We start from the raw sequence: 13,280 nt of genomic DNA, 5'->3' as shown, positions 1-13,280 counted from the left end.
CATTTTATATTTTGTATGCTCAGATAAAGTACCGCATTCCTACTGGGCAATGAGAAATAGGTTGAGGACGTTTCTGATAGCAGGAACTAATAAATAAGAATGTAAGAAGCAAATCAACAACAATGCGGACAATTTTTAATCCTCTCTGTTTGCTTTGAACCCCTGAGGAGGCTTATAAGGGTACGGCGATGTCCCCAAACCATAAAGGGAAGTTGATTCAGAACCTTTTTTTCTTTTTTTTTTTTTTTTCTCTCTAATATCCCACAGGGGAAAAAGATGTAGAGGAGAGTTTGTTTTGTTTTGTTTTGTTTTATGTTGGTTTCAAATGTTTAAATTGAAGCACCAAGACTGCACCCAAAAGGAGTACACAGTATATTTTTCTCTCAAGTTTCTTAAATCTACCAATTGTTTTTTCACATGATAAAATGCTACTTAACTGAAATCATAAGAAATAAATATCAAATTACAGTATACTACTTATCACCATATGACATTAATATGAGTCCTCTACCACAGGGAGTCCTAAGAGATATTTGATGCACTTTACAAATCCCAGACAAAATGCAGATCCTTAGTTTGAGGAACTCATTTCACAAAAAGACATTTACAAATCAAACAGGCCAAGTTTAAGTCCATGTGAGTTTTCCACACACATGAAAACAAGTCTCCACAACTAAGCATGCAGTTGAGTAGTAAGTTAGAACAAAAGCTGACAGCTCTATCCTCAAACGAAGCAGTTGCTTAGCAGCAGACAGCAAACTGGTGAAAAGAGCAGTAAGTATAGTGCAGACAAACTCCTCCACTTCCTCTGAAAACACTGCTTGACTTCAAATGGCCAGTTATCATCTGCGCCCAATTTCTACTTTATATAACATGCATAACACTAGGAATCAAAAAATTATTTTTAAAATTGCTGACACCTTCACGTTTATCAAATAGGATCAGTGAAGTTGTTGCATATTTTTCTCAAACACAAACTGAACCTTCCCATTTGTCTCCAAATATTCCAAAATGTAAAAATTCAAAGAGGAAAGGAGGAAAGGCTGACAGCTAGTGGAATGTTATCATGTTTCACTTTGGAACTTCTAAAACAGGGCAGGGTTCTTAAAAGTTATTGTAGAGGAGACAGGGGACTTTTCCCGTGAGAAATCACACTGAAGGATGGACAATAATATTTCATTTCTCCTCTGTCCCGTTTAGATTTCCTACGTCAATTCCGGTTAACTCATCTTCATTCAGTAAATAAATCTTTATTGTAAGTTCATAACATGTCATGTGTATATGTTCCTCATAAAAATTTGCTACTTTTGATTTCATCAATCATTATTTCATTATTTGAGGTTGTTAATACTTTTGTAACTACCTGGATGAAAAAAAATTGCTCATTAAGACATGCAAAATTCACATGTATTCTGTTTTTGAGTCCAGAATTACTCTAGCAGTCTTTGATATTTTTATATTCCTTTTATTTGTTATGTTCACAAATTGGTAGTGAATGTTAATTTATGGCTGGAAACAGATTTTTTTGCAGGTTTTTTTTGGCATAAACTCAGATACAGTCCCCTCGCCTTTTTTTCCTACCTAGATTTCTGCTGATTAATACAATGAAAGTATCCCATTCACGCACTGACCTTGCCTAAGTCTGCATAGTTTGCAAAATTTAGAAGAGAATGACATTATGAAAAGGTGACACAGGTGCTAGTCAAAACAGTCGTCAGGACTGATGGCGAGGAGCTTAATGAAATTCTACTTTTTAGAATATGATCTTATTTAGGAAGTTGTGGAATATAATATTTGTCTTGTTGACCATTGTAGTATTAGCAGCTAGAATAGTGTCTAGCATATAATTGGTACTCAATAATTATTTACGTGAAGAGATGAATGAGCAGTACTAATACCTTTATATTGGAAATCAGAGATTGTAGTTTTTAGTTTTGTTCTCTCATTGAAACCTATATAGACAAGTCACTTTACCTTATTTCCTTGTCTAAAAAAAATGTAACAGACAAAAATAGAAAATTAAAAATTAAATTTCTTTTTTTTTTTTTTTTGAGACGGAGTCTCACTCTGTTGCCCAGGCTGGAGTGCGGTGGCGCGACCTTGGCTCACTGCAAGCTCCACCTTCTGGATTTATGCCATTCTGTCCCCTCAGTCTCCCGAGTAGCTGGAACCACAGGCGCCCGCCACCACAGCAGGGTAGTTTTTTGTATTTTTAGTAGAGACAGGGTTTCACCGTATTACCCAGGATGCTCTCGATCTCCTGACCTCGTGATCCTCCCGCCTCAGCCTCCCAAAGTGCTGGGAATACAGGCATGAGCCACCACGCCCCACCAGAAAATTAAATTTCTAAACAATTTCCCACTCAAAAAAGGATGCAATTTCTACATTAGTGGAGCCATTTTAACGTTAAGTACTTCCAATAAACAGCATAGAAAATTAAGTCAATTTTCGAGCTACAAATGATAAAATGACTCATAAAAAAATTCTCAGCTCATAAAATATTTTATTTATCATCACTAGAAAAGTGTTTGTGATTTTATCCTTCAAGACTATTTATTATCCTTGATAATGAACACACATAGGTACTAGTAATTTCCATAAATCATAAATTCAGAAACCTTTTCTTAAGGTTTGATTATCATCTTTCAAACATGAATGAAGTACATGTGTGTATTAATATTTGTTTCCCTTAAGTGGAGTCTGCACATATTCAGAGTAATAGCAAATTAGGCCATAACCATAGATCGCTTTTTGGGTCCGATTTACTTTACTTTCTAAACCAGAATGAGTTTTGGATTTTATTAAGAGGAAATGTGTGCATGTATTGATTTTAGATGGTAAGAAGCTATTGAGGAACTTACCATAGACTATCCTTATGACAGTTACTTATAAATCACAATTAAATTGTGTTCTTATAAAAAATAAGGAAGTTCAAAATATTTTTAGTGAATATTATAAGAAATATGCATGTTAAAATGCAGTTTCTGGTCTCTATATTTCTTAAGCCTCTTTGGAATGATTTCCTTTGCTACTTCGGAAGAGATATATATGAAAATATTTCAAATAAAGAAAAATCAAATCTTTATTGGATTTATGCAGAGATAAAGCAAAAACATGTTTGAATATAAAATTTTACCATGGTTTTATATTTTACTTCATCATGAGTACTTTCTGGATGGCGTGTGTGTATTTGTGTGTGTGTGTGTGTGTATTTATTTAGCAATAGACAGATACATAGATATGTAGTTAGAATGATAGATAAATAAATGACATATTATTTCTTAAGCTTGGCAAGGGAATTAAATCAAAATTAGGTATATTTCCATGAGAAGATATTTAAAGATTCTCTCTATATAAAATCATATTTAAACAATTACAAATAACTGTTTTTTTCTATTTTCATAATATAAATGTATAACATTCCATTGGACAATAATTATTTTAAATGTCAGTCATTATTAGATAATTGGTTTATTTAGTTGGTAATAATTGGCTTAGTTCTAGACTCATGTTGTTATCATGTTACCTGAGAAGTCAAGGATCTTTAACTGCAATGATTAAAAAACTCGGTAAAGAAAGTGAAGAATGGAAGTGAGAATAACAGAGAAGGGATCAAAAGATGGTTTGGCATTCCTTAGCTCAAGGGAAAACCCATATGCCATATATCAAATGTTTCTGTTCTTTTGGATTAAACTCTAATTTTCTATAAGTGATGAAGATAAACAATTAAAAATTGGGATATGTTTTATTATTACAAAGATAATGTGTGGAAATTTTAGTGTGGTCAAAATAATAACGTTTTTGAATACCATCATCACATGACCAAACAATACTACTTTAAACACTTGGTATATGCATGGTTAGAAATTAGCTTATGCAGATTCACACATGAATACACATGAACAAAAACAAAATTCAATTTATCAAAATATTTATTAACCTGGTTTTTATCTTTAACAATAGATTATAAATATTTTCTATGCCAATACATATTAATTAACATAACTGTTAGTATTGTCAATACTTAACACAACTGTATGGTGTAATCTTTACACGATATTACATAACTTATTAATCATCTATTAGACATTTTACCGTTTTCTTACCTTTAGACTATTTTATGCAGAAAACAATGAAATTTACCCCCAAATCCTTGCACATAGGAATGTCTCTGAATTCATAAGACTGAAATAGTAGGCTTGAATGTGACTCATTCATTTGTGCATGCTATTCTATACCGTTAAGAAATACATAAGAGAAACATTCAAGCAATGATTGGGATTTCTCAGGTGACTCACTCTTTCAGCGACTCTTGAAGAACAATGCTCAGTGCCGGACATGCATATCTTCTTTAGGCATCTTGAATGTTCCTTCTTTTGCTTTTGTTCTAAGCTGCAAAAAGAAAAAAGTATTGTAGAGGTTCTTGGTGGTGTTTCTCAAACCCAACCATTGTGTCACCTTCTGACTTTCAGGACCCTGTACACACCCATGTGTGAACACATGGCACTATTAATTGTGTAGAGTAGAACTTCTGATACAAACGTTGCCTAATCAGGATTCATAGCGGCAGTCCTGACAGAACATAAAGTGTGGAAGCCTTAGTAGTTAGTTCTTTCATGTTATTCTTTCTCAAGCCAGCCCAGAATCTGGATATAACCTGTCTATGATAAATCAGGTAAACAAATGTGACAGGCAAACAATTAACCAGACAGAAGGAGTAATAATAAAAATATTTCCCACAGGAGAAAATTGAATGGGCAAGAAATAGACTTAGGAAAACAAAATGTAACTGCCCAGCTCTGGAGAGGCTGAAGGAGTCTTATTGTAATATGTGGCGTCCCTCTTCAGCTAGTCAGGATTTGACTGCATTTATAACCCAGACTGAGCTTATTTCCATAAAGATGAAACAAGATGCAAAATTTTTGGAGGCAGTAAGTAAATTATTTTTCCTCTGAATATGCCTTTATAGATGTACTGGAAGGATAATGAACAAGTCTTCACTTTCTCCATGGAGAAAACATGTATTCCCGGTTTTCAGTCTTTCCCACCCCACACTAAGAGCTGTGTCACCTCAGAGAAGGCCCTGAGTTGACAGGATCAATAGGGCGCATGGTGAGGCATGCCAAATTCTGTGGATCACATATTTCTCTTGTGAACGAGGGGGGAATGAGGGAATCACATATTTTAAACCAGCCAAACATAGATAGACCATAAGCTTTAAAAATGTAGTTTTCAATTTCAATAATTACAGCTACTTGTTATTGACTATCTCCTATGTGTCAAGTATTGCATAGCGGGAGCACTGTCTACTATGTGTCATGTATTGCATACCAGGAACACTATTTTTAGCCTTTCAACACTTCCACAGGCAAGGTGTTATTTTCTATTTCTCAAAGCCAGGAACTCATTCAACAGCCATGAGGTCTGGTTCCGGCTTCTTTTTAAATTGGTGCTCTGCAGTTCAACCAGAGCAAGTACTACTGAGCCCTTAAACACACCAAAAATCCTTGTTTCCTACACCCTATTGGTCTTTGTTTCTCTGCATGTCAGTTTACTCAGTTCGTCTCCTTACATCTGCCTTGATAATTTAGATATTCTTTTGCTTGCATCAATCATTATGATGATAAATTAAAGATGGGTTTGTTTCATCAATTTGCTTCATAACATAATATCCATGTACTGATTTTTAATCCATACACATCACCACTCTCCCTCCCATCAGACTGATAAATTGTGCACAAATCTGCCAATTAAGACTTAAATGTCTCTGAGTCAAATTAATTCAGAAAGATTTTTATAAGCCTCCATTGTTTAAACATTATAGCACTCCAATTTACAGTGTATCATTTCAAATAATTTATAGTAAACTTACATTTTTCTTATTCTCACTTATAAAATGTTAAAGAAAAATAGTGTAGTGTATGTGAAACGTACTGTAATAAGCTATATTTGAAATAATTTTGGAAAACAATGTTTTACTTTTGCTTTTCAGTGTAATCTTTGTACCAGGTATATAGTAGATGCTCAATAAAAAATTGTTCCATGGACAACCTGCAAGAACTGTAGGATTAAGGTATAACTAGTGGTGCATATTTAAATATTCATTATGAGGAAGAAATACTGTCATTAAAACAGTATTAACTATGTTTAAAAATATCACAGATGTATTTTTTTTTCTTTTTTACTTCTGTCTATGAAACATAAACTTCTTAATGGCTTAAGGCACTTCCAGAAATGCTTTACAAAGATTCAAGAATCATTTGTTTCATTGCTTTTCTCTTAAGTCTTGACTTTTTTTTAGTCACCAGAGTTAAGAGGTATTCCTCAAGAGATAATACCAAAGATACATTAAAATCTATGAGTTTTTAGTAGATCAGTCACTGTAAAAGCTATGTTTGATAGTCGTCCATAGTTAACAGTGTGTTTTCTAGTATAGTCTTTATCACAAAAGGATATTGATAGGTTGAGGGCATATTGATACATAAATAGCAAATATTTGTATTATTGACTTTCCCTGAAGAGTTAAATATATATAAGAGAGTAAACACTACAATAAATACTCATGTAGCATCATCTTTCTTATCCAGGAAGAAATACCTATCAGATATTAATATTCAGGCTTAGTTTGCCTTCTCTATAGCACTCACCTAGGCACGTTTCAAAACCTTTGAGAAGGGAATGATATTCTTGAGATAAATGTGCATGAAGGTGAAATGTGTTACAATAGAGGCAATTAGTACTATTTATGATTATAGTTTATATGATGTTGGCATCAGTTCATTAAAAATGTACTGAACTATCAACTCATTTCACACAGATCATTGAGCAGCAGTAAAGTGATATCATTTCTTCTCCATTATGACTCTGAGCTGGATTCAAACCAGTGACTCACAGGATATAGGCTCTCTTCGGTTGTCAGTCTATAAGTATGCATTCATAGAGTTTCAGTATACCTATCTATACCATTTTGTTTCTAACTGCAATCCTTTTTCTTTGAAATGGATACAATCTATAAATTGTCTCTTGAAAAGCACAAATTTTAGGTACTAGAAAATGATTACATTATACATTATATACTTGTATATTATATATTTTTTGATATATACATTTATCATTTTATTAATTCTGAATTTAAGTGGTCATATGTGGCATGATATTGAAAGGTCTTTTGGCTGCTAAGCAGAAAGAAAACTGGGTTTATTCAAATAACACAAATGTACTGCTCGCATACAATTCTCTAAGGCCTAAATCTCCACCTCACATAATTATAGATAGTTTCAGGGATCATAGCAGCTAAAAGAGCATTTTCCAAGAGAACTAAACTTATCTGTGCTGAGGAAACATTAAAATTTATTCATTATTTTTTATAAAATAACTTTTTGTGTAAACATTACAGTTTATTGAAGTTACCATGTATACACTTTAGGTCATATCTGAGAGTGACATTGTGCAAACAGATACCAAAGTGATATTCCAAATACCTTTCACCTAGGATATTCTATTCTACTACCAGTGTAGCCAAAGACTAGAGTCATATCTGGGTCAATGGGCAAGAATAATTTCTAATTTAATCTCTTTTAAAATATAGTCTTCTTTTTATATATATCAATGGCAATTGCATAGAACTTGGTTATTTAAAATAATAATTTTAGCACAGCTAGCTCAGTCAGTAGAACCCGAGACTCTTCAAATAATAATTTTCATTAATTATTCCAGTATTCCTTTAGGGACACTCACATGGATACGGTGTCCTTTAAAAATAGCAGGTAGGCTGGGCATGGTGGATCATGCCTGTAATCCCAGCACTTTGGGAAGCTGAGGCGGGCAGATCACCTGAGGTCAGGAGTTCAAGATCAGCCTGGCCAACATGGTGAAACCTCGTCTCTACTAAAAATACAAAAAATTAGCCTGGCATGGCCGGGCGCAGTGGCTCACGCCTGTAATCCTAGCACTTTGGGAGGCCGAGGTGGGTGGATCACGAGGTCAGGAGATCGAGACCATTCTGGCTAACACGGTGAAACTCCGTCTCAAATAAAAATACAAAAAAATTAGCCAGGAGTGGTGGTGGGCGCCTGTAGTCCCAGCTGCTTGGGAGGCTGAGGCAGGAGAATGGCGTGAACCTGAGAGGTAGAGCTTGCAGTGAGCTGAGATCGCGCCACTGCACTCCAGTCTGGGCCACAGAGCGAGACTCCATCTCAAAAAAACAAAAAACAAACAAACAACAACAAAAAAAATTAGCCAGGCATGGTGGTATGTGCCTGAAATCCCAGCTACTTGGGAGGCTGAGGCAAGAGAATCACTTGAACCCGGGAGGCGGAAGTTGCAGTGAGACAAGATCGCGCCATTGCACTCCAGCCTGGGCAACAAGAGCAAAACTCTGTCTCAAAAAAAAAAAAAAAAAAAAAAAAAAAAAAAAAGAAGACAGGCGGTACGGTAGGAAATATATTGACTACAAATGTTATGCTAAAAACATCAAGTAAGTGCAGTGTCTGGCCATTCAAAAGAAATGAAATGTTGCATTTTCTAAGTATTTATTTAGATTTATCAAAAGCATATTTGCATATTTCATCTTATTTAGATTTTTTTCTGTAATTTTGTCGACTAGTATGAGTTTTGTTTAGTTTTGTTTTGCCTCTCTTGTTACACTTTTCAAAGCCCCAACTTTAGTTTTAAGGTCGTGAATTATACAAGATTGAAATTCTTTTTGGTATTTTGCTGGTTGGCCATTACATAGTAAATGGCATATAATTAATACTTGTTCTTAGCTTTGTTCCTAGTTTGGTTTATTTTGCTTTTACATTGTGTCACTTGTTGAAAGTGTTTTGATTTTGTGTTCCACTAGGTCTGTTTTATTTGAGAGGAGTGTTAATCAGCATGTCCTGTGGTCTTCTTTGTAGTCGCAGCGCCGTGTTACGTTTCACCTCCCTGATGGCTCCCAGGAAAGCTGCAGTGACAGTGGTCTAGGAGACCACGAGCCGGTGGGTAGTGGAACCCTGATCTCACACCCTCTTCCTCTGGTTCAGCCACAGGACGAATTCTATGACCAGGCCTCTCCGGACAAGAGGACCGAAGCAGATGGCAACTCTGATCCCAACTCTGGTGAGTCCCCTTCAAAATTTTGATTGCTTGGAGTTGTTCTGGTTTTGTTGTGCACTTGAGCTTTCAACAGTAATTGTAGGGTGCAAGGATGAACATCTCATTGTTTTCTTGCTGGCTTTATAGTTGTTGTATTCTTTGAGGTACACATTTAATATGTTTGATATGATTTTGGCTGTTAAATTGTATGATATGTCTTCATTTTATGAACCATTAAAAAAGAAAAAAACATGCTATAAATATAACTGAAAGAAGCCATTTGTTGCAAGATATTCTGATGTCAGAGATCTTACAAAATTTGAACACGTTTTAGAACTGCAAAAATAGTTAAGTAGAATAGTCAATAAAAAAAAGAAATATCTATTTGTGTATAGAAATGTCGTATGAAATTTGATTTTCCAGCGAACACTTTACAAAAACAAATAAAGAATATTAGAGTTAAAGGTATTTTAGAATTTGTCTGTCAGATTTTCTGGGTTTTACCAGAAAATTTTAAAAAAAAGGATTAAATCATGATTAAAACAAGTGTAAAGAGGGGAGATAACAATTTGGGGGTTGTATTTCCTTTATCGTCTACTTGAATTCTTGGATAATTTGTTCTTTTACTAATATGTTGAGGAAGATATATTTGGCCAAAACTTTTATTCTTCACAGACCCATACCCCACTCCAGAAATCATTGCCCACTCCAAATAAACATTGTTGGGGGGCGTGTTTTCCTTGGCCTTTGGAGGAAATCTTGGGCAAGTGCTAATGATTTTGCTAATAAAACAAACTGACTAGCTTATTTTTATTAAATAAATAAAAGACCATTTCATCAATTATTATCCCCAGGCTAATGACCGTAATTTCTATTTTACTTAAATGCAAATTATTTTCTGGTGGGGTATGTTCATGGTGGGGAAAGCTATGCATGTGTGGGAGCAAGAGATATATAAGAAATTTCTGTACATTTATCTCAATTTTGCTGTGATCCTAAAATTGCTCTAAGAAGTAAATAATACAAATAGTAATTTTAAAAATGCATCTAAACTAATCAGAGCAAAAAAAAAAAAATGTTTTTGCTTGTTTTTGTTTGTTTAACTCGTCTTGAGCATGCTCCAAACTGGTTGCATGAAGTGGGAAATTGAAGTATGATGACTTTTTCTTAATTTTCTGCCTATTTTGCTTCTTATTTTTTCGAACATGAAAATATCTCTGGCATTTCTATGGTGGAAGTAGGAATACCAAGAGGAGGTAAAACGTACAAAAAGGCTTTCTTAACCAGTTCTGTGATAGTAATATAGCATTGGTGTTCTCTGACTTCCAGAATTTTAAACTGCTTCTTTTTGTCAAAAGAAGGAGAGAGTTCTTTCTTAGGTATGCCTCCTCCCAATCCCCAGCATGTCCCCATTTTTTGGAAATCTCTTCTCATTGGCAAATACAAGGCAGGCAAAGTTACATTTTATCTTCTCTCTACCAACAATTTTCTCTACTCAAGGAACTCTTTCAGGAGGATCTAAGTAAACTCCCTGCCACCTCTGGCTTTTGCTATTTCATGTCCTATACCTTGGTCACATAAAGAAAACATAAGTGCATCTTTTGATTTCACACATAGAGGAGAACAGGACATACCCAAAGAAGCAACCTCTTATTATTACACTGAATTTGGGAGAACAAGTACTATCCTCTTTCAATTTCAAGGTTTTGACCAGTGTAAGCACCACTGAATCTAAGTGGTTTCATTGAATCAACCTTCTCTAGACTTCTGTGAAGAGGTTTGTGTAGGTGGAATTCACACAGCTCTTTCAAAACTGTTTTCCTAGTCTCTGACTTTGCCCTATCCAACTTTAAAACATCTCTTGTTGGAGTAAAGCTAAGAGTTTCACAGCTGGTTCCTGACCACGTTTTCTCTAAGTGTGTGTGAGTGGTTGACTCCTCTTGTCTATGGACCTCAGACAAAACCAAACAAGAAAGAGTCCCATTTCAAAAACAGTTGCACAAATTGTTTTAGGACATGTCTATAGAGTTTACCAAAGTTAATTTACAAAGATATCTTCAAAGTATTTGCAGCATGTGCAATTCTAGGTAGAATATTTATAATGAATAAGATTAAGACAATATTTCATGATTTTTTAAGCTAGAATAATGAAATATTTTAGATGCATATGCAAGAATATCTGGGTACAGTAAATTTAATCAATGGGTTGCAGAAACCAATGAACATCTGGGTAATTTTCTAGTTAACTAATTGAATTAGAGATTTAAAAATTTATTTCAACTAGAAAGCAAAGGCAGCTTTTCAAATTTAATAGCTATAGGGATAAAATGAGAGTTATATATTTTATTTGCCATAGAATTTTTTTGTCTGTCAGCCAGGGCCAACAGAGAAGTATCTGAGTAAAGAAAAAAAATTGCAAAATTATGTTATCTATACCTTCACTATCATAGCAGCAATATATATGCACAAAAATGAAAACTGTGTTGACTCATAAGAAACAGTGCCTTACTGAAAATATATTTGGAGAAAAGTAAAATTTAGGCTTATGTGTAAAGGCTCACTTAAATATGTATTATAGCCTGGCATGGCAGCACGTGCTTGTAGTCCCAGATGCTAGGGAGGCTAAGCCAAGAGGTTCACTTGAGGCCAGGAGTCTGAGGCAGCAGTGAGCTATAATCACACAACTGCACTCCAGCCTGGGAAACAGAGCAAGACCACCTTTTCCTCAAGTGGGGGAGTGTCTCAAAACATAGGTATTATAATAAAAAATTTGGTTTATGTTTTATAGCTTAGTTTTCAGAAATAGTAAATTCTAAATTAAAGGCAAATGTATAAAGTTATTATGATAAATATATTGCTAAAAAGAATCATGTGGTAATATTTCATTTTATTTTTTGTTTGTTTGTTTGTTTGTCAAGAGATTCAGGGATACTTTGAATACTTTAATCAGAGTCTAACACAGTCTAAGAGTCTGAAGTCTCTAAGAGAAATATATTTTCAAGAAAGAAAAAAAAACATGAATGAGAAAAAAGTAGCAGGTTTTTGATGGTTGGTAAGTTCATCTAGACCAAATATCTAGACCAAATGGACAGACAAGTTTTGTTTTGTATTTGTCTTTGATTTTTAGGCTAGAAATGGTTTTTACCAATATAGCTCTGCTTTCTCCTAAGCTCACACTTAAGAGAGCCCATGTTTGAGTTTTCCAATCATAGAAAAGGGAAAAGAAAAAAAAAATATTTTTCCTAGCTTTTAAAGTATGTTTAAACTAAGCTCCCTAGGCCAAAATATTATCCAATACATATAACAATTTACCCAATGATTTTGACCTAGGCAGTGGCAATGGGCCAGGTGCCAGATGGAAAAAGATAGCCGAGGTCCGAAACCAGGAAAAAAAAGCAAACAAACAAAAACCTTTAAAACTAGCTTCAAGAAATCTCTAGACATTTTATCAACCTAGTCACATGGAAAAAGAGACCCAATGGACAGCACAACCTTGGGCAGTCCAACATTCACCCAACACAGTGACATCACTCACAAGCATAATGATCAATAAAATGTCTTTAAACAGGAAAGAACAGGGCTCTTAGGTTGTAACAGTGCCTTGTTCATCACTGGGAAGGGGAGAAAAGAGAAAGTGGAGAAGCGAGAGACCCTGAGAGCCCCTAGAGGCTAGCAGTTCTCTTGACATTTAATGGGACATAAAATTTAAACCTCCTTTGTAAATGTCTAGAGCAGAATTAATTAGAATGGCCTAGAAATATTAAGATAGTCAAACTGAATGTTCATTCATATTAGGATAGAATTATTACATATTATCTTTAAATTTTGCAGTCACATTTTTGATAATTAGCTATGAGAAATTTGTGAAGTGAGGTACAGTGATATTGATGCAGTAATCATCTCTAGCAATAATCTTGCTATTTAGTTCTCTATTGTCCCCTTTGAATTCAGTGGAATTTTTTGACTGGGCTTTGATAGTTCCTGAAGAGTTGTGATTTTATAGCACGTAAAATAGGTTTCTATTGGATGTCAGTATTATCTGTAGAAGTACTAAGTAATTTTGATTATACTTATCTATATTTCTATTTTTTCAAATATGGTTCATATAAAGAAAGTCATTGAGAGCTAGTACTAATTTCTATAGTAACTATTTCCAGTAGGTATTTTTTTCAAAGAAATTAATACAAATGGTAATAACATGTGGA

General features: G+C 34.4%; 1 protein-coding gene and 1 non-coding gene across 3 annotated transcripts in view; both read left to right on the top strand.

Annotated features, from left to right (window-relative positions):
• PCDH9 (protocadherin 9) overlaps window positions 1–13,280 on the top strand; it is a 955,593-nt gene that overhangs the window by 592,939 nt on the left and 349,374 nt on the right. For both annotated transcript variants that reach the window (XM_015121163.3, NM_001258186.1), the window contains 1 exon segment: window positions 8,898–9,099. In XM_015121163.3, coding sequence (XP_014976649.1) covers window positions 8,898–9,099 — 202 coding nt within the window.
• On the top strand, window positions 9,530–9,591 carry LOC114673606 (U7 small nuclear RNA). Its single transcript, XR_003724383.1, has one exon. It is a non-coding gene; the product is annotated as a U7 small nuclear RNA (small nuclear RNA).

Source organism: Macaca mulatta, chromosome 17, assembly GCF_049350105.2.
Source record: "Macaca mulatta isolate MMU2019108-1 chromosome 17, T2T-MMU8v2.0, whole genome shotgun sequence".
Taxonomy (NCBI): domain Eukaryota; kingdom Metazoa; phylum Chordata; class Mammalia; order Primates; family Cercopithecidae; genus Macaca; species Macaca mulatta.
Note: the sequence above shows the minus strand (reverse complement) of the source record. Positions and strands in the feature narration are given on the sequence as shown.